The following is a 22,708-nucleotide window of genomic DNA, read 5'->3' as shown; positions in this document are numbered from 1 at the left end:
CCGCTTCCCATGAGTACTCCTGTACTTCTCTGTGAATGAAAAAGCTCTTAACCTACTCCAAGCCTAGGCCAAAGCCCATTTGGTAAGTTTTTAAGTTTCAGACCTGTATCTTGGCAGTCATTAAGCAATGATTTAGTAAAATGCCATTCCTTCTGAGCTTCTGAGGGTTTGAGCCACGGGATTCTGAATTACCTTAAGTCTTTTGATGACTGAGACTGGGCTCCCTAAGTAGAGGGGGTTTCCGGGGTCAAGGCGAGATAGAATAAGGTCTTGAACCACCACTCTCCGGACGGTGACAGCTAGCCATCTAAGCATTTTACTGAGGGCTCGTAATAGGGCAAACAGCTGTATGATAACTTCCTGGCCTGAGACCCATGGTGAGCTTGCTGTCAAGTGTGACACCCAGGCTTTTTACTTCTGCCTTGGGGGAGGGGCGATCATCCAAAGAGGAAGTCCGGCTAAGCTGGTTCCAGAGCAACAGGTTGTTGTAGACCACCAAGACCTCTGTTTTATCTCCATTTAACTTTAAACAACTTGCAGCAATCCAGTCAGCAACTTGCTGCAGGCAGACATTAACTTGCTGTGAGACAATTGTCCTGTTGGGAGAATATAGTCTGTGTGTCGTACACACAGGACTCTCCATAGAGAAACCTAAGTAGCAGAATATGTCTGACAAAGTACGGACATACAGATTAAAAAGCGTCGGGATCAAAGAGGAGCCTTGCAGAAAACCGCATTTCAAATGATGGGTGGAAGAAAGAAAAGGCCCTTCGCTGACTTGAAAGATCCGATTATTTAAAAAAGAGGAGAGTCATTTGAATGCTGACCCCGTAATCCCTGCCTTTATCAACCTCAGCAATAAGATTGGGTACGAGACAGTGTTAAATGCTACTTTTCGATCGAGAAGGAGGACAGCAGCGACCCAAGGTCGAGGACCAGTTTTAGCTCCATCAAGTAGTCCAGTTTGAGTAGGGTGCAAAATGTTACGAGCTTCCAAGAATATAGAGAGATGATTGTTAATGACTTTTTCCAGGATTTTGCTTACTCCAGGGAGGAGAGAGGTAGGCCTATAACTCTAGGCTATATTTACAAAAAACAAGAGCGACCAGTATGTCCTTGCGAACTGGGTGTTGCTAATCAGCAGAAAAACAGTGTTCACAAGGAACTCATTTATAAAGATGATACAATCTCTGCAAGAAAGTGCAACTTGCTTGAATAAATCAGAAAAAACAAAGACAATTCTATGTTAAGACCTTAATTACATTCAGTCAACCAAATTGTTATAGAATCGATTTCAGAGAGCCCGCACGACAATGTCCGGACGTACCTCCGAAGCGCAACGCCATCACAACAAAATAATTGAGGAGGTGGAACGCAGTAATTGAATTACTCACACCGAGATTTTTATCGGATCACCACAAGCGCTGCGCCTTCACAAAGGAACTGCGACGTTTGGAAAACAGTAATTAAATTACTCACCTTCGAGACTAGATCTGATTACTGAAGAGACCATTGAATTCACTAACTCAGAGCGGCACATCTGTTGCTTTTGAATCGCTTACATTACATCCTGGACCCTTTATTCTGGACAACCTGAAATTACTAGAATTCACCCTAGAAAACATCCAACGTTCGGCACAACCCCTGTGCTACTTCTTGTCCCCAGAATTCCTGTCCTGAAGAGACCCCGTATCACGAGAGGGTCGAAACGTTGTCGACAAGTAAAAAGGGAGCGCCAAAGAAAAAAGATATATACAATTACTATACCATAATTGTGAAGAGCTCCCCTTCTTCTACTACCAATAACAAGTTCTCCTTCTTTCACGCATTTTGTACAGCACTGTTAGGTTATGGTCACTTCACTGGGGTTCACCACGTCATGTATAAACTGCTTACTAGTGTAAATATTGAATATACATCTTTGGAAAGTTGTGTGCTTATTATAACTGTAAAATAAACTACACTCACTTCGGCTGAAGTGAGTACGGCTTTGAGACATTGTCGTGTGGGATGTCTGAAATCGAGCCTATAACAATTTGGTTGATTGAATTTAATTAAGGTCTTAACGTAGAATGCTCTTTGTTTTTTTCTGATTTTTCAAGCAAGTTACACTTTCTTGCAGGGATTGTAGCATCTTTATAACTCTAAGCTAGCTTTGGAGTCAATGGTGGTTTCTTTAACATGGTCTAATGATCGCGTGCCGTGCTTCATGCATCGGGTACCTGCCCCTGTCCAGGGACAGGTTATATATGTGTGGGTGGGAACTAAAACAATAGCATCCCTGCCATTCAGCAAAATGTCGCGGGGGCGGGACCCAGTGGGGAGCCTGATTTTATGGTTTTAGCTATGTTGGTAGTTTCCATCAAGCTGACCTGAGGAGACGCAGGAAGTTCTCCCTTGGTCCTAACAGCTGAGGACTTATCGCTAAACGTGTCTCTGGGGTCAGAAGCCCCAGCAAGCAGATCATAGATAAGATTTGCTGTTGTAAGAAAGTAGCTAGCTAATGAGTCGCAGCTAGACTCTGAGTGGGCGGCCCTGAGCCCATGCTCTGAGTCGCAGCGAGACTCTGAGTGGGCGGCCCTGAGCCCATGCTCTGAGTCGCAGCGAGACTCTGAGTGGGCGGCCCTGAGCCCATGCTCTGAGTCGCAGCGAGACTCTGAGTGGGCGGCCCTGAGCCCATGCTCTGAGATTTCAAAAACAAACTGACTATCTTATAAAGTTCCTTCAAGGACTTGGGGCAACTTTCAATTCTCAGGGCACAGTTACCCATCCGGGCTTTCCTGATGGCATCATGATACCCTTTTAATGCTTTTTTATAAGTCAGTTTACAGGTTTCATCGTAGATTATCCTCCACTTCCTTTCTTTTGCATTCTTTCTTCTGCTGAAAACCACAAGGTTTTTATTTGAGGCCTAGATGTTTTGCTCAATCTCGGGGGGATTCGCTCATCTAGTGAGTTCTTTACCCAGTCATTGAAGACGGTATATGATGTAGAAACGTTGTCATGCACTTCAGGTATTGAATTAAGTAGAGCTAGCTGTGTCTAGCTTAGACCATTGTCTAGTAGCTCTCGGATGCCCGACATTTGGGGGTTAATTTCCAATTATTGTGAAGGAAAAAGGGATAATAAAATGGTCTGACCAGCACACAGGAAGGGGGGCTCTTGCCGACATGCAGGAGATGTTAGTCAAAATTGGGTCCAGTGATTGTCTTTTTATATGAGTGGGGGATTTATCTAGCTGAGAAAGCTGTATAGCCAAAAGGTCATGCAAAAAGTTTACCGTCTTTTCACATTCTCTGCCCTCTAGGTGCAAATTTAGGTCACCTAGCAGCGTGAAGTTTGCATACTGCAAACTGCTTGAGGTCAGAATCTCAGGCAAAAGATGTAATGATTTGGTGGCCGGCCGAGGGTGGCATAGACCAGTAATACAGAAAACAAAAAGGTAGGGGAACATTCAATCTTGAATAAGAGGCTTTCGCACACAGGGATCAATGTAGGAGTAAAGTTCACTTTGAGATGGCGCTAAAAATATCACGCCCACTTCGTCGACCCAATTATATCTGGCGAGAGAATGCCCTTGTGGGAGCGCCATTGTGATATCAGGTAGACAGTTATCGTTTAGCCAAGTTTCCATGTGGAATAAAGCCTCTGGATGCTTATCCTCCAGAATTGTGATATGTTTAAGAAGGGTCCTACTATTGACTAAAAACCTATGCCACTGGAGATCACTCTTATTCTGGAGATTATGCGCACTCCTGCTTTGGCAAGTTAGTGGATTTATTAAATTATTTGGCTCTAAATCCCCTACGGCTAGCTTACAGGCCCGCATTTTGTGCCAGGGCGCTCTTCAGGAGGCCTCTTCAGCTTGCACCACCTATTGCCCCTTTCTGCGCCTTGACAGAGCCAGCGCAACTACGAACGATCACACTGCTACTAGGGTGACAGTGCACACTATTGAAGGCCCCTAAAGCTATAAGAATGGCTGGGGTGGTAGGTATTAGTCATTTTAATGTACATTGAATTAATAAACAACTGCTGCTCATCTCTAAATAAGGCAAACAGCGCCTCCATGTGGCAGACTGTCATAAGTGCCACTGTTAGCAATTAAATGTGCCAGTGCCGAGGACCGGAAACCACCGGCTCAAATTAAGTACTGCCTCTTACATGTGTGGATACCAGGCATATCAGCATCTGCACAAAGATGGAGGGCTTCATCTGAGCATAAACGAAGGCTCCCTTAAACAACTCACCACAAAGTACGCATCACCTGTAGGTTCTCTTCCGAGAGGAAATATCTTCACACTTTCATAAAATGTAGCAACTAGACATTTTCTCGTTCTATTCCAAAGAATCAACAGATGAGTGGAAGAAAATGTACAGTCGGCTTCTTTGCCATGCATTCTCATTGAACTTTGTTTTTCAAATTACTCCTTTTTTTCAAATGTATGAACAAAACGTTGCTTACATTATGCAGGTTACTATAACAATCAGAAACTTTATATGAACGACCTGGAAACCTAAGTTGTCTTTCCTTGTAATGCCTTAGTACTAGCATTAGCAAAATTATTTTCAATATTTCTATTCGGCTTTCTTAAAACCTTCCCATTAATCTCTTACCTACACGTACTCTGCCACTCACTCATCGCTTACCTCACCATAAATCTTACCCTGAGTTCTGTTCAGAGAATCAGTTCTTTCTGAACAATTAATGAACTACAGATACTCCACCGCTACTCACAACTTCTCACGCCATCAAGCACTCATTAATAATAACCCGGTATTTGTAAAGCGCAAACTAATCATCCCTAAGGGTCTCAAGGCGCTGGGGGCTGACGGGAAGATTAGGCAAGCTATTGCCCAGAGTCACATGGTGCTGGGCTAACCTGCCGCCGGGTAATCGAACCGTGAGCCCAGTGTTCCGGAGTCAGCCAACCTGGCCGCTGCACCACACCTCTTCCCTAGATTATGTAAAAGGTGAAAGGCTTTTATAAGCACAGGTACCGGGATAGCTTTTTTTTTTTTTTTAAACATATTTTATTGAAGGTTTCATCATACAGCAATATTACGAAATTCAACACCCTCAACGACCAAACATGTCCTCAGTTATACTCCAACAAAGTCTAAAACGTACAAACCGGGGTAGCTTCTTGACGCTCAGTAGGTAGATGCAAAAGCATTGTTCCGGGGAAGCTTTATAATGAAAACAGCCATCTTTCAATAATTATTGCTCCACAATACTGAAAACACACCTGAGACAATTGTATTCGCTGTTCATGTTTTCTTAATTTTGGGAACAAGCAGGATCCGGTTAGAGGGGGACCTTAATTCCCAAGTTGGTGCATAAGATTTCAATTCTTAGACCAGGAGACCATGGGAGGCAAGTGGCTCTCCTAGTGGACTAGGCAATAAGCTTTGAATGTCCATCTCTTAGCCACACATTTCCTGCATTGGTCTATGATTCTTCGTCAGAGGAAGCCCAGAACTACAGAGCAACACAGGAGATATATGACAAGCTTGCGGAGCCCTAGCAGCACTCTAGCCTTGACATTATAAAGATGTTGCAGCATTGCAAGAGATTTGCTTGGATTCCTAGAGTAAAGGTTCCTCTAAACTGCCTTTACCTTTTTTTCAATTGCAAGATTATCATTGACTATTATTCCTAAATTTTAATCACCCCTAACAAATTTCAGTCATGCACCCATGGCAATCTGAGAGAGCCTGTCAAAGCTGGGATTCCAGCGGGTTTAGTAGCCCTTGTGATTTGGTTGGATCTAACTTAAAAAAGTTATTTGGCGATGAGCAGTGAATGTCATCAGGCTTTCCCTCAATCGTTTATAAACAACTATAGTAATGAAAGCACACACATTCAGAAACCGTGTGTAAAAATAAGTATCCAGCCCCCGACACTGCTTCCACATCACATAAAGAGGTAATTAGAATCAGGTGCTACAAAACATGTGCACGTGATTACTGGTTCATCGAGAATAGAAATTCAGAATCCTTGTCAGTTTGGTCTGGACTCTTGAGCATTCAGGTTTACAGCAACACATCCTCCCTTGGTCAAATTTTATCTGTGACAGTCTCAGAAAAAGAATCATTACTGGTTATCCATTCGGGAAGGGTTGTGAAGCCATTTTTAAAGTCCATCATTCCATATTGAAAAAGAGAATTTACAAAAGGAGAAAGTTCAAACGTTTGATATCTAGCACGGATAGGCTTCGAAACAGACCACCTGATGCTCTCACGGATCGCAACGAACACGATCCCGTGATATGCACTGTGAAAAAGTGGCTCTGTGTATATACTGTTCCCAAATAGATACAGTGTGCGCAGAGTCCACAGACCCCAGAGGTTTGGCAGAGGCTTAAGTTAGATATAACCTTACTCTCTAAAGTGGTAGCTTGGTCGAGCAGTAAGGCAGTATCAGAGGACAGTGTAAAGCATTTGTTGTAAACACTCAGTCAGCAAATAGTCTCACACACTCAAGAACTGAACTCTAGGCCAATTGTTTTGTATCAAAAGATATAGTTGTTTTATTTTTAGATCCAACAAGGTATCAAAATATACTTTCTCAGAATGAGTTACTTTAGTTAAATACTTTTCAAATAGACATTTCGGCTTTTGGAATCTAATAGTTGTAGTTTGTTGCAATAGGCAACACAAGTTCACATACAATGCAACATTGAGCTCAATGGGTATTTTCAGTTAAATGCAATGAATTACTTTGTAGATTATTTTTCTAACCACCAGACTGGATCCTAGATTCAGTCAGGGGACATGTCCTGTAAACAGTTAAGTAAAATCGTTTTGGTTACAGTAGTGATTTTTAAGGAATATTATTGTATTTTAAAAGTTGACAGAAACTTTTTCAGTTGAAATTACCAATGTTATCCTATGGAAGGAAATTCAATTTGCAGGTAAAGCATGTTCACGTTACTTTTGTATTCCAGTACTGGACTCCTAAGTTCAGCACTGGGACATCTATCTAAGACAGGTAAGTAATTACGTTTTGGTAGTTGGTACGATTTTTAAAGAATATTTGTAGTTTGCAAAAATTGACACTTAGAAGAAATTTCACAGAAAAACAGTCAATGGTTTCCTATGGAAGAAAATTCAGGTTACTGGTAAGTACGGTAAAAATTACTTTCCAGGGTTTGTGCTGGGCTAAAAGATGCAGCACTGAGGTCTCTCCTGATAACAGGTGAGTAAATCAGAATTCGTTGTTCCGCTGATTTTAGGTGAATATTTTAAAGTTCCAAAACTCCACACTCAGAAGAATTTTTGAGTGAAACCAGTCAATGTTAGCCTATGGAAGTAAGCACTTGACTGGCAGAGTTAAGGTACTGGGCATAGACTCAGGGGTCTTCCAGAGTCAGGTAGGTACAATTGGTACACCCTCAGCGGCACAGGGGCAGCCGCGTGCAGAGGTAGTTAGGCCTAATGATATCCAATGATAGGCAGGGGGCCTGCGGTTGGTGGCTGCTGGCTAGCAGGGCACACGTCTGTGGGAGCTCGTCTCCTGGTCACTTGCTCAAGGCAACTAGGGAAGTGGAATAGGACAAAGGTTGCACTGCCAGGGGCACTCGGGCGGCTGGGTGCAGGATGCTTTTGAGCCGGCGGGCGCTCAATGTTAATCAATGGAGATCTTCAGAAAGGAACAAAGGCTGCAGGCTCCGGGATGGAGATTCTTCGAGAGCGACCAACACTTCGAGGGTTAAGTTGGGAACTTGGAGGAGAGGTAGGCAGCCCTGAGTCGGGCACATGAGGCCGGGGGGCGCCGGGTGCAGGGGTGTCTTTGGATGTTGGGAAATCTTACCGGTCGCGGTTGGAGGGGTCCCTGGTTCTGAGTCTGCAGGCGTTGTCAGGGTCGTCGAGGAGGGTCCTTGGGCACTGGATTCCAGGTCAGGATCGCCGGGGGGACGTCCTCAGGGTCTTGGTCCACTCGTGCACAGGTCGGGCTTGGCGGGTGCAGAGTGTGCTGGATTCGCGGTTCCTGGCTGGCACCAGTGGTGTTGCTGTTTGAGCAGAGCCACTGCTCGTGGGAGTCCCAGTCTAAGTGGGTTAAGGCAGGCAGGTCCTCAGTGGTTCTCGAGGTTGCTGTCCGCAGGAGAAGCCGGGATTTAGCAGTTTCAAGGATCAAAAGGCCAGTAGGGCTGGGGCCAAGTCAGTGGGTGTCGTCCTCTTGTTAGCAGCTGCACGGCAGGCCTACTTCTTCTTGATCTTCTTGCTTGTTCTAAATCGGGATCTGAGGAAGGAAGGTTCAGGGTGCCCCTTAATACTAAATTTAGGGGCTTTACAGGTAGGGTGAGGGCAGGGACCAATAGGTCCCTGTCCTGGGGTGGGTACACCCCCTAACTTGCTCCTCTCCTGTGGGAGGGGGGCAGGAGCCTAGCTGTGATTGGGTAGTGCTCCCCATGTACAAGATGGCGGTAGCCCGGAGTCGTGCTTCACCTCGCCTCTCCCACCTGAGGGGTGGAGTTGGCACAGGCTGGCACACCCCCCTTCCTGACGTAGGGTTTCCCGCCAGTCTTCCCGCCAGAGTGGGGGTCAGAACTGGTGGGGGCCAGTTGCTGAGGACAGCAAGTGGCCTGGTGAAGCTCTCAAAGGAGACATGCCTTTGAAGCTTCCCCCTGTCCATCCTGGGGGAGGAGACATAGCACCTCGCCCAGGATGTGCATTGTTGCAGGCCCAGAAGAGCAGGGGGCTCTCCACCCAGGGGTCCAGCAACATGTCTGCTGTGTGGCAGCCGAGGCAGTCTCTCAGACAGGACATGGATTGTAGGTTAGGTATCGGGGGCATCTCTAAGATGCCCTCTGTAGTGCATCTTACATTAAATCTCACACTGGCATCCGTGTGGGTTTAATGTGCTGAGAAGTTTGTTACCAAACTTGTCAGTCTTCAGTGTAGCCATTATGGTGCTGTAGAGTTCGTAATGACAACCTCCCAGCACCATATACTCTTAATGGCATCACTGCACTTACAGTGCCCAGGAATGGCCCTGGGTACTGTAGGGGCACAAGGCTCACGCACCTGTGCCCACACCACTGGCATAGGGCACCCAGCTAGAGGGGTGACTGATGTATGCCAGGGCAGTGGGGTTGTGGGCATGGCACACAGGGATGTGTGCCATGTCGACTCTTTATTTAGTTCTGCACCAGGACACTCAGCCTGCAAAGGCAGTGTTAAGGGCCCCTAAGGGTGGCACAATAAGTGCTGCAGCCCTTAGGGGCCTTCTCTGGTCACAATGCCCTGGGTACCCATGGTACCATTTACCAGGGTCTGACATGTGGTCAGAGGTGCCAATTGGGTTTTAGCTTCAATAAAGTTTTAGGGAAGGAACACAGGCACTGTGCACCTGATTGGCAGGAGCCCAGGGCACACTCAGTCAAAGCACATCAGCAATTCAGCAAAAAGTGGGGGCATACCATGCAAGAAAGATGGCACTTTCTCACATGCAGGACGTCGGTCTGTAAGGTAGAGCTCATAACTCTATCATTAATAAAAGACTGAACAACTGCATTTTTGTTGAAGTGTTCTCAGGAGAAAACACCTTCTCTCTAAATGCCTTAAGTTTGCCAATAGAGCCTGAATTAACCATAAGACTTCTAAACCATGTGTTCTGGGTATGTGGGACCAAAGTGCCGTTGTGTGGCTGTAGTGTACAACATGTTTGGGAAACCCCAAACACTGCATATGTCCACCAGAACCTCGTACCGACCATCAAGCATGGTGGTGGTGATTTGTGGCAGGACCTGGACACCTCGCCGCCACTCAGTCCATCATGAATTCTCCTCTCTAATACTGCCCTCTAGGCGAAAATGAGAGGTCATCTGTTCAGAAGCTAATACTCAGCGGAAAGTGGATTGTGCAGAAGAACAAGGATCCACAACACAACAGTAACTCTACAACTGAACGGCAGATCAAGAGAATCAGGACTGTGGAATGGCCAAGTCAAAGTCCAGACCTCAAACATAGTGAGATATTGTGGTGGAATCTAAGGCGCGCTGTGCATAAATGAAAGCCCTCAACCATCACCCATTGTAAGCACGTTTGTAAGGAGGAGTGGGCCAAAATTCCAAACAGGCAGTGTGGGAGACCAACAAACTCTTAAAGGAAATATTTACTTCAAGTTACTGCTGCTAAAGGGGGCTCCATGCATTACAGTCACAAAGGGCGCCCCTACGATTTTACACAAGCCTACTGAGTGTTGGCTGATTGAGTAATAAATAGTGGCAAACTGAGGATTAGGTGAGGGTCAGAAACATCTTAACATGTAGAACCACAGAATCTTAAGAGGGGGTGTCCTTTTTTTAACAAAGAATCCCTGGACCTCAGGTATCTATATACCGACTACCATTCCTCTGTCCCTCACCTAAAAATAGGTAAAAGGGCTAGTAGCATTTGGCTCATACAGACTGCATCACACGTGATAATGACATTTCCCATATCCAGGGTAAGGAATGGATGTTTGGAATAATCATGGTATCAAATGGTAGCAAAATGTCTGTGTTTTGTCAGGCATCCAGTTTACTCATATTGCATACATGGCTTGCTGCTATGGAGTATGAGTGCGGTCCTGGGTAACGTGTCAGACTCAAAAGCTTTCAAATGTTTCACACGTTCCCCTTCAGAACCTCCTGGAAATCTAAAGGGTTTTTAGTGCATACATTTCAAAACATGTACTGTAAAATACCAGGTAAAGAGAATGGATATGTATTCTTACAAGGTAAGCTTGGTAAAGGAATGGGCAATGCTTTTTGCATCACAACAGCGGATACCTTAGGCTCAGCATTTCTACGACAGTAAATGTTACCTGTTCGTTTGAGACTCCTGGTGGCAAAGTTCCATGCTTGTAATCCTCCAGCAGCTGGACAGCTTCCTTGAGACGACTCTGCAAACAGAAGCAGGATTCAGATGAGGAGTTGTTGAGAAACATGAAACAAAGTCAAATGTACCTTTTGGAGATGAATCCACCAGTTGAAATGGATCATTCTCGAGCCATGATCAAAATACTGCTGGACACGACAATTCATACGTTCAAACTTCTGCATTGATGTCTGGAGCAAATATATGACGGTATCCCGCAAACAAAAATCCCGCATACCATCACTCCGCATTTTTTACAACGTGGGACAATTACTCCGCAAAACCAACATTGCGCAAACTTTTACTCCGCATATGACTTCATCATGCATGCCATTACAACGCAAATGCATGTGTGGTGAAGTCATATACTTTGTAAAAGTACTTTGAATAAAAAAAAAAATATATATATATGTATAAATATATATATATATATATGTATATATATATATATCTGTGTGTATATATATATAATATATATATATATATTACCTACTGGCGGTCACCAGTAGGTAGTTATAGTTAGGATCGTTTTCCATAGGAAATCCGCAACATTCTATTGGGAATAACTTTGGCGCCGAATGAGGGATCTGCCTGTAATTTTCCTTAACTTTGCCTCGCTGCGCTCCGCTACTTCCCAGAAAGTTTCGGGGGGATCCGTCAAGCGGGGGCCGAGATAAAAGGGGGGTCCCAAAACGTGTTTTCCCCATGTTAATTTCCATAGGGCGGTTGGACTCACTTTTAGCCCGAACGGCTGAATGGATTTCCACCAAACTTGGCAAAATTGTAGGGACTGGTACCCAATGTGCCTTTGCTATGTCTCAAGATATATGCTCCAGTGGTTTTTACGAAAATTAACTTTGAAAAATATATATTGGGCTACATTGGGCTATATATATGTTAGAGCCCAAATGTAGCCCAGTGTAGCCCAATGTAGCCCAAAGATGGCCACCAGAGACAAAAAAAACCAAATGTAGCCCAAATATCAGCCAGATGTAGCCCAATGACAGAATGTCCCAGAGTGTTCTAAAGAACAACTAGAACGCTAACAGTCTTACTTATGTTACGTTAAACGTTACGTTAAAATTATTTATACCGCGCACTTTCACCGACGGTTTCATGGCGCTCTTGACAAGTACGGTGATCAAGGGTGGGGGGGGGGGTTATTCATAGGCAGACTGGAAGAGCCGGGTTTTTAGTAAACTGCAAAAGCAGTCATAACTGGGACATAGTTAGACAGAAGGACCAAAGCAGCAAACCAGGTCATGCACAACGATTCGTATAGTTCCTAATACATGGTGGTGCAAACTCTTCCAACATCCGCTGCCTTGGGATGCATGAACAGAAGAAATATAGAAACAAAGCAGAAGGTGCACTCTCAAAATTGTATAAATTCTTCTTTATTCCAAAATTCTTTTTGACATCATAGGCACAGCCAACGCGTTTCGTTCCTTTCTTGGTTTTTGGAACTTCGTCAGGGCAGAAATATTGATAAGCTCGAAACTTCAAAAAAGGGTGGATTCCGAGTGTCGAGTGGATCCGAATATTAATCTGTACGGGTCAGACGTACGCTCTCAAGGGTGAGAGATGGCGTTTGTCTGCCTGTGGATCCTGAAGATAACTTGTGTCTCACGTTGTAAGGTTAAGAAACCAGTTTTTAAATTTGGGCCAGCCTTTTAACTGTGTGTCGAACCTCAGGGTTCCCCAGAAGGTAGTCCCTGCCCAAATACCTCAGCGTAGTGCCGGATATATACAAAACAAATCGCCGAACCTGTGATAGGGTATCGGACATCCAGCTCTCGGCATACGCGACGTTCTGTATATGCCGAGAGCTGGATGTCCGATACCCTATCACAGGTTCGGCGATTTGTTTTGTATATATCCGGCACTACGCTGAGGTATTTGGGCAGGGACTACCTTCTGGGGAACCCTGAGGTTCGACACACAGTTAAAAGGCTGGCCCAAATTTAAAAACTGGTTTCTTAACCTTACAACGTGAGACACAAGTTATCTTCAGGATCCACAGGCAGACAAACGCCATCTCTCACCCTTGAGAGCGTACGTCTGACCCGTACAGATTAATATTCGGATCCACTCGACACTCGGAATCCACCCTTTTTTGAAGTTTCGAGCTTATCAATATTTCTGCCCTGACGAAGTTCCAAAAACCAAGAAAGGAACGAAACGCGTTGGCTGTGCCTATGATGTCAAAAAGAATTTTGGAATAAAGAAGAATTTATACAATTTTGAGAGTGCACCTTCTGCTTTGTTTCTATATTTATAACTGGGACATAGACGAAGTGCAGGTGGCAGGGAGTTCCAAGTGAAGGGGGCCAAGACAGAAAAACTCAATCCGCCGTGCTTCTTACGTTTGAATTTGGGGACCACCAGGAGGTTGAGGGATGCAGAGTGAACAGCTCTGAGGGGGATGTGACGTGTCAAGGCGGATGAGATAAAGGCTGGGGCTGCCTCGGAGAGGGCCTTAAAGACTGAACATGCCAGCTTGAAGGTGCAGCGCTTGGAAACCGGGAGCCAGTGAAGACTGCGAAGGAGGGGAGTGACATGCTGGTGTTTAGGCTGGCGAAAAATCAGACGGGCAGCCTGATTCTGCACCAGCTGCAGCCGATGGAGGTGGCAGGCGGGAATACCCGCATACAGCGTGTTGGCGTAGTCGAGCCTGGAGGTGATGAGAGCAATGATGACTTGGATTAAGGCCTCCCTGGTGAGAAACCAACTGATTTTGCGTATCCGCCTGAGATGGAAAAAACAGGATGAAGTGACCGAGTTGATTTGAGGTCTCATCGAAAGGTCTTCAGAAATAATCACCCCCAGACTCTTCACTGTTCTCACAGGGGTAGGTGCCGCCCCCAGGGAGGTTGGCCAGAAGGTGGAATTCCAGGGGTTAGTGGGACCCCCCACAAGTACTAGTTCAGTTTTTGTGGGGTTCAATTTTAGTTGGCTGTGATACATCCACTCAGCAATAGTCAGCATAGTGGACTGAAAATTTAGACGGGTGGAGGGGGAAGAATCAATGGGAAAAATTAACTGGAGATCATCCGCATAATTAAAGATTGTGATAGGGGAGTTGCGAAGGGACGCTAGTAAGGGTTGCAGATATAAATTAAATAAGAGAGGGGATAGTGCAGAGCCTTGGGGGACACCACAGGAAAGGGATGTGAGGGGTGCAGAGAAGGTGGACAAGTGAACAGCTTGTGAGCGATGATCGAGAAATGATCGGAGCCAGTTAAGGGCCACCCCCTGAATGCCAGCATTATGGACACGGTCGGTCAAGATGGCGTGATCGACCGTGTCGAATGCAGCCGAGAGATCTAAAAGGACAAGGGCCTGAGAGATGTTTTTATCGGCACCTTTCCTGAGGGCGTCCATAACTGCTACTATGACCGCCTCAGTGGAATGGAGGGGTCTGAAACCGGCTTGTTGGGGGTCGAGGAAAGAGGATTTCTCTATAAAGGAGCTCAGACAGCGGGTGACATAAGTCTCCAGAATCTTGCCTAAGTAGGGAAGGAGGGAAATGGGACGATAGTTACTTAGAATTGTGGGGTCTGCATTGTTTTTTTTTAAAAATAGGTAGAACAGCTGCTTGTTTGAAGGAGCGAGGGACCTCCCCAGTAGCAAGGGAGTTATTGAGTAATGCCAGTGGGGGGCCCGGACAGGCAAGGAAAGCTTCTCTCAGGATCAGAGGGGGACAGCAGTCGTTAGGGGAGCCTGAGCTGACTTTAAGAAGAAGAGAGGAAAATTCCTGAAGGGAAATTGGAGGAAACTCCGACAAGGTGTTAAGGTTCCTGGGGGGAAGGGAAGGAGGAAGAGGAGATGCAGGGGTCGGAATATTGTTTTTTATGGTTATAATCTTATCGATAAAATAAGAGTTTAGCGAGTCGCACAGGGTTTGGGTGGGTTGAGGTTGGAGGGTGACCCTATCAGGCAGGGAAAGCTCATTGACAATTGCAAAAATGTCCTTGGTTTTGCTGTGAGAGTCCATTATTTTTTGAGAGAAGTAGGCCGTTTTAGCTGTCAAAATCGATTTTTTGTAGGTTTTTAGAGAGTTGATATAAAAAAGTTTGAGCTGTGGGTCATAGTTACGGCGCCAACGACGTTCAGCTTGCCGCAGAGCAAGTTTCTCGGTTTTGAGTTGGTCCGTGAACCACCGTTGAGCGTCGTGAGGGCGCTTAGCTTTGATATTTTTATAAGGGGCCACTTTGTTGCTGGCAAGACGGAGCCATTCGTCCAACTGATCGGCTTGATCATTTAGCGAGTTCAATGGCAAGGGTACAGTGGAAGCCAAAGTGGCGTGAAAGTCGGGTAGATTTGCTCTTTTCCAGTTACGAGCAAGGAGATTCTTAGCAAGGGGAGGGGGGCATGAGATATGAAGGTGTAATTGGAAGGAGATAAGGCTATGATCGGACCAAGAACAGGGAAGAACTCTTGCTGGCGAAAAGGGAAATTGCTTTACTTTGGGGGTCCAGGCGTATCCCTGATTCCAAGACTTGGATGCGCAGCCTTGCCCAATGCAATACCAACAGTGTGGAATACTCCACGCAGATCCCAACAGCTTCCCGCCCGATCGACATCTGGGGCCCATATCGACAGTATATTAGCAGGATTACACGGGATACACGCTCCCCAGCTGCAAGCTCTATTGTCCCAGAAGGGGTGGGCTAGGCGGTTTTGGTTCAACTGGCGTGCGCTGCCTAGTGCGTTCTACCAGGCTTAGCATATACACACTATTGGAAAGGGGTATGCGTGGGCTGCTGATTTTAGAGTGTATGCTGGATGGGGCCGAGCAGTTTCCCTCCTCCGTTTCCCTGTACGCCTTGCACCGGTTGGAGTGGTCGCTTCACCCTGGTCTTCATTTGTCGTTTTACCTGCCCTCGTCTGCCTATGCCAATGCTAACGCCATCTTGCTTGTAAATGGATGTGTTGCTTGCCGCTCTCTCTATCACGAAGGCTCATTCGTTATCGTTGTGTTTGAAACAGGTTATATCTCTTTGCGTCACCTCTCCACGTGTGCGATTTTCCTTCAGATTTGGAAAAGTGAAAATAAGACTTTAGAATGTGTTACAATGCTTGTAATGTTATTGGTCTAGTCCTCCATTTACTCACTTTGTATAATGATCACTACTGTTTTCATTGTAAGCAGTTTCATGTATAAATGTATGCTTGCACGGACCAATCTGATGCTAATAAAGAGATAAAAAAAAAAAAAAAAAAAAAAGAAGAACAGGGAAGAACAGCTGGAGGGGAGATGTCAAGGTTGGACGTCCAAACCTGGTCGAGGATATGGCCCTTATAGTGTGTGGGGGAATGAACATGCTGGGAGAAATTCATGCTAGTTAATAAGTCGGAAAATTCTGAGGAGGATTGACTTTCATGAGCAGCAGACGGCTGACAAAAGTATGGCACACCTGAGGTCATCTTGATTGGAATAAAGCGGTAACACTTAATACATTTAATTTGAAAAGGAACAAAATGAGGGGTTTCATTTTGCCATAGAAATTTTATATATATATATATATATATATATTACCTACTGGCGGTCGCCAGTAGGTATATATAGTTAGGATTTTTTCTCTATGGGTTTTTTGAAAATTCTATGTCTAATAACTTTGGCGTTTGTGGACGGAATTGGCTGAAATTTTCAGGAAAATGGCACATTTTGTTTCTGAGCAGCCCTTGAAAATTTGGGGGGGGGGTTCGTCCAGTGGGGGCCGAGAAAAAAGGGGGGTCCCAAAACGTGTTTTTAACATTGAGTTTTCCATAGGGCGGTTGGCCTCACTTTTAGCCCGAACGGCTGAATGGATTTGCACGAAACTTGGCAAAATTGTAGGGACTGGTAGCCCGATGTGCCTTTTGTAGGTCTTAATATATGTGCTCCAGTGGATTTTGAGAAATTAACGTTTAAAAAAAGATATATATCTGTAACAGCGGACCGGGCAGCGGCCCAGGACGCGTACTTTTCGCGCAACGGAGCTTTGTGAAGCGAAGCTGATTGGTTCTCTGGCGTCTGTCAACATTCCAAACAGTCCGTAGCGGCCGCCATCTTGTCTCTCGGTAGGATCGAGAGACAAGAGGAGGCCAAAGCGAAGGGGCAAATGACCATAAGGGGGAATAGTAGATCCTCGCTGACCCCCTAGGTTTGATGTGGAGGTTTTAAAAGGGCCCCGCGGGGCAAAAAAAAAAAAAATAATAATAATAATCGAACGGCTGAATGGATTTGCACGAAACTTGGCAAAATTGTAGGGACTGGTAGCCCGATGTGCCTTTGCTAGGTCTCAATATATGTGCTTCAGTGGATTTTGAGAAATTAACGTTCAAAAAAAGATATATATCTGTAACAGCGCACCGCTTCGCGTACTTTTCGCGTTACGGAGCTTTGCGAAGCGAAGCTGATTGGCTCTCCGGTGTCTGTAAACATTCCAAACAGTACGTAGCGGCCGCCATCTTGTCTCTCGGTAGGATCGAGAGACAAGAGGAGGCCAAAGCGAAGGGGCAAATGACCATAAGGGGGCATAGTAGATCCTCGCTGACCCCCTAGGTTTGATGTGGAGGTTTTAAAAGGGCCCCGCGGGGCAAAAAAAAAAATAATAATAATAATCGAACGGCTGAATGGATTTGCACGAAACTTGGTAAAATATTAGGGACTGGTAGCCCGATGTGCCTTTGCTATGTCTCAATATATGTGCTTCAGTGCATTTTGAGAAATTAACGTTCAAAAACAAGATATATATCTGTAACAGCGCTCCGCTTCGCGGAGATAAAATTATATCTGTATTACCTAGCTGTTGCTAACACCAGTTAGCGACGGCTAGTAGGAGATAGCGACCATCTTGGGTCCCACTTTGCATGTGAGTGATATTTATCACTAATGACATGCAAAGTGGGCATGCCAAGATGTTAGCGACTGGAAACAGTCGCTAACATCGCTATCTCCTAGGGACTGGTAGCCCGATGTGCCTTTGCTATGTCTCAATATATGTGCTTCAGTGCATTTTGAGAAATTAACGTTCAAAAACAAGATATATATCTGTAACAGCGCTCCGCTTCGCGGAGATAAAATTATATCTGTATTACCTAGCTGTTGCTAACACCAGTTAGCGACGGCTAGTAGGAGATAGCGACCATCTTGGGTCCCACTTTGCATGTGAGTGATATTTATCACTAATGACATGCAAAGTGGGCATGCCAAGATGTTAGCGACTGGAAACAGTCGCTAACATCGCTATCTCCTAGGGACTGGTAGCCCGATGTGCCTTTGCTATGTCTCAATATATGTGCTTCAGTGCATTTTGAGAAATTAACGTTCAAAAACAAGATATATATCTGTAACAGCGCTCCGCTTCGCGGAGATAAAATTATATCTGTATTACCTAGCTGTTGCTAACACCAGTTAGCGACGGCTAGTAGGAGATAGCGACCATCTTGGGTCCCACTTTGCATGTGAGTGATATTTATCACTAATGACATGCAAAGTGGGCATGCCAAGATGTTAGCGACTGGAAACAGTCGCTAACATCGCTATCTCCTATTATCAACTTTTGGAAATATTCGAGATAAGCGCGAATATCTCCAAAAAGTAACAGCTGCCCTGAGCAGTTCTTAGCCATGTTATCCAATGGGAGGTGGATAACATGGCTAAGAGCATTAGCTCGGTAATGCATGAATATCGCGGAGTTTTCAGCGATATTAATGCATTGCGCTCGTTTTTTATCGTATTTGCGATAAACCTTGATAATAGCAAGGTTTATCTGCGATAATTTCTGACGGTAAAAAAATCTTTGCAATGCATCGTTAGGGATAAATATCGCTTAACTTTGGTAATATGCCCCAACGTCTGTTAACGTTCGATTCGAAGGAAATCAGGAATTGTTGAAAAACATTGTGTGCGCCATCTTGTCTTTTTTCAAATGCCACACTTTTGTCGTGCACGGCAGCCATTTTAGATGCCTTGACCAGACCCACTCTGTGCACGCTGTCGATCCTTAGCATGGCTCCCCACCCTCGCAAGCATCTCACCCAGGCAGTGGTCACCCCCGCTCTCTGTCTTATGCATGGGTAATAAACCTCCCCCCATCTGCGCTGCTCTTCCCTGAGAATCACACCCTGTGCCCGCCCGACACCTCCCTTTCGCCCTATTCACTACCGCACCCTCTGACACTCCTTTTCCTCTGTGTCCGATTGTCCAGGCCGGTCCTAGGCTATCAGCTAGCCCTGCAGATGTAGTTTATGGCCACAGCTGTAAAGAATCACCCCTCTTCAAAGGAGTTATAGTAGATCAAGGCCCACACTCGATGAGATCCGTCACAGCAGAAGCGTTGCTATTATCTGAAAACCATCCTGTATTGTGATTGGGGAGGGGACCGAGCGTGAAGCGGAAGATTCCAGGGATGACTCTTTGTACATCAAAGTTTTTACAATTATGTGTCACATTAAAAATATATAGCACTCCGACAAAGTAGTAAGATTATAAAACTTTAATAATTTATAAATATATACAAGAAAACAAAAATAGTAATAACATATAAACATTTTTAGGGAAAAACAACGAAGTAGCGGTCGGCTGTGCGAATAGTCCCAACGCAGCACAACGTCCAGATTTCCGGCGTGGGGCGTCGCGGGGGGTGGGTCATCAGTAGCAAACTGTTGTGCGAATAGTTCCAAGGCAGCAGAACGCGCCGAAATCTAGATGACACGAAAGTGATGTCTAGTAAGTTGCCACCCAGCAAATAACGGCGTGGGGCGTCGCGGGGGGTGGGTCATCAGTAGCAAACTGTTGTGCGAATAGTTCCAAGGCAGCAGAACGATGGCACCAAGGTGATGTCCAGTAAGTTGCCGCACTGGTTTTGGTATCCTACAATGCTGCTCCGAATAACGGCGTGGGGCGCCCCGGGGGAGGCGGCGTGAACGGGCCTCTCCAGGTGGAGTCTCATCTGTTTTAGTGGGGCGCCCCTTTACCGTTTCAGTTGCCATTCCGTCCGCTTTTGGTCCACTGTGTCAAAATCCGCCATTCAGCTGAGTTGCGCCCACTCTTGCGGTGCAGCGATAGGCGGCTGCCACAGGACTCTCAAAATGGCGGCAGGCTCTTTCCTTTTTGGGCGTGGTCCACTGAAATGGCCCTGGGACACCTTGGAAATCGGACGCTTGTCTGCTAGGTCTTGGACCCCATTCTCGAAAGTGTCCCCTCCGCCTTGAGAATTCATCAAAAGTTTTGGGGGCCCCGACTCCTGCAGGCTTCTGGTGGGGAGCGGCTGCCATGATTGCTCGCGGAATGACCACGACGGAGCTACGAGATGGTGGTGCTCTCATGCTGACGCCAGTTTAGTCTGAAACATCCAGAAACAAGGTGGGGCTTTCATCGTTTGGGGGAAAAAAAAAGTTTTCATCCAATGAAAAGTGTTGTTTTTAGGTCATATGATCAAGCCTTCCATCATTCGGAAACCAAAAGTAAAATGAACCAATGAAAAGTTTTATAAACAAGTCACATGACCTGTTATGCGGCATAGGGTATAAAATGCGGAGAAAATACGTTGGCACGTGAGGCGGCGTCAGTAGCGGACCGATGTGCGAATAGGCCGAAGGCAATACAACGCGCCAAGATCCGGATGGCACCGAGGTGGTGTCCAGCAAGTTGCAGCACTGGTGTGGCCATCCTACAATGCTGAAAGTCGGCGTGGGGCGCCCCGTTGGCCTGTGAGTTTGCGTCAGTAGCGGACCGATGTGCGAATAGGCCGAAGGCAGCACAACGCGCCAAGATCCGGATGGCACCGAGGTGGTGTCTAGTAAGTTGTCGCACTTCTGTGGCCATCCTACAATGTTGAAAGTCGGCGTGGGGCGCCCCGTTGGCCTGTGAGATGGCGTCAGTAGCGGACCGATGTGCGAATGGGGCCAAAGGCAGCGCAACAATATTTTCTGACTGACACCACAAGGCGCTGAGATGCCAAGATCCGGATGGCACCGAGGTGATGTCTAAGTTGCGGACTGATGTGCGAATGGGGCCAAAGGCAGCGTAACAATATTTTTTGTATGGAAGATACCACTAGGCGTTGAGATGCCAAGATTCGGATGGCACTGAGGTGATGTCTAGCAAGTTGGTGTGGTCATCCTACAATGCTGAAACTCGGCGTGGGTCGCCCCATTAGCCTGTGAGATGGCGTCAGTAGCGGACCGATGTGCGAATAGGCCGAAGGCAGCACAACGCGCCAAGATCCGGATGTCACCGTGGTGGTTTCATAGTTGAGAGGCACTTCATCTGCAGTGGGGCGCCGAGATCCGGATGGCACCGAGGTGATGTCTAGCAAGTTGCTGTACTGGTGTGGTCATCCTACAATGCTGAAACTCGGCGTGGGTCGCCCCATTAGCCTGTGAGATGGCGTCAGTAGCGGACCGATGTGCGAATAGGCCGAAGGCAGCACAACGCGCCAAGATCCGGATGTCACCGTGGTGGTTTCATAGTTGAGAGGCACTTCATCTGCAGTGGGGCGCCGAGATCCGGATGGCACCGAGGTGATGTCTAGCAAGTTGCTGTACTGGTGTGGTTATTCTACAATGCTGAAACTCGGCGTGGGGCGCCCCATTAGCCTGTGAGATGGCGTCAGTAGCGGACCGATGTGCGAATGGGGCCAAAGGCAGCGCAACAATATTTTCTGAAGAGAAGACACCAAAAGGTGCTGACATTCCAAGATCCGGATGGCACCGAGGTGGTGTCTAGCAAGCTATGCAGTTGAGTTGTGTGCGCACTTGCGGCGAATAGGTCGAAGGCAGCATAACAATGTTTTCTGAATAGGAGACACCACAAGGCGTTGAGATTCGGTTACCACCGAGGTGATGTCTAGCAAGTTGCCGCACTGGTGTGGCCATCCTACAATACTGCTCCGAATAACGGCGTGGGGTGCCCGAAGGGGGGGGGAGCCGGCGTGAATGGGCCTTCCTAGGTGGAGGCTCGTCTGCTGTAGTGGGGCGCCCCTTTACCGTTTCAGTTGCCATTCAGCTGAGTTTCGGCTGCTCTTGATGCTACAGCGACAGGCGGCTGCAAGAGGACTCTCAAAATGGCGGCCTGTTCTTTGGATTTGGGCCTGGTCCACTAAAATGGCCCTGGGACACCTTAGAACTCGGACGCTCGATTTTCTTTTCCTTTCCTGTACATGCAAAAAAAGGTAAATGCCCGGTACGTTACACGCTTCATCTGCCACGATGAACTCTCCAGAGGAACCGAAAAAAAATATAGTTGTGGTAACTATACCATGCATCGTCATATGGAGAGGTGGCACCAATTAATTATAGTGCTGCATAAAAGAGAGATTTGGAGGAGAACCCCTGACCTGCTAGTACATTCATCAAAGAAGTGGCACTGAGAGCTTCAGAGGCAAGGGAAACGGTCCCAAATATTTAGAAGAACTTTGGAAAGATTAAAATGACATGTTTAGATTGTGGCAAATTAATTTCATGTGGACAGATGAGTGTTACTCTAATAAATACAGCATATGAACATCATCATAGTCGATGGTTGGTAGAGACATTTTGACTATATCCTGGACCTGCCCGTCCTCGCCCAAAATGGCGCCGGAATAAATGGGACTCGTAACTCCTTGTTGTGTACTGGTTGCAGAACCTTGAAATCACGAGATACGTATGCAGTTTTGAAGCACATGGCGGGCGGGGACGAGAATTGATTGAATATTTCGACATCCCTATTGATATTAAGTTCTGATGTGTTATTGATTACTGTACTGTTGAAAGTTCGAATTAACGTCACCCATGGTACTTGCCCGCAAATGTATATCTAGATAATTTTATTGTAACTGGCCCTGTCGTATTTTAATTATAAAATGTA

General features: G+C 46.1%; 1 protein-coding gene across 2 annotated transcripts in view; it reads right to left on the bottom strand.

Moving 5' to 3' along the window:
- Positions 1 to 22,708, bottom strand: part of SFXN5 (sideroflexin 5) — a 1,158,373-nt gene that overhangs the window by 906,526 nt on the left and 229,139 nt on the right. For both annotated transcript variants that reach the window (XR_013606958.1, XM_078674489.1), the window contains exon 3: positions 10,814 to 10,891. Coding sequence is in view for 1 of the 2 variants with exons in the window: in XM_078674489.1 (XP_078530615.1) it covers positions 10,814 to 10,891 (78 nt within the window). In the remaining variant the exon portion in view is untranslated. The remainder of the gene's footprint in view (positions 1 to 10,813; positions 10,892 to 22,708) is intronic.

Source organism: Lissotriton helveticus, chromosome 2_1, assembly GCF_964261635.1.
Source record: "Lissotriton helveticus chromosome 2_1, aLisHel1.1, whole genome shotgun sequence".
NCBI classification, from domain to species: Eukaryota; Metazoa; Chordata; class Amphibia; order Caudata; family Salamandridae; genus Lissotriton; species Lissotriton helveticus.
Note: the sequence above shows the minus strand (reverse complement) of the source record. Positions and strands in the feature narration are given on the sequence as shown.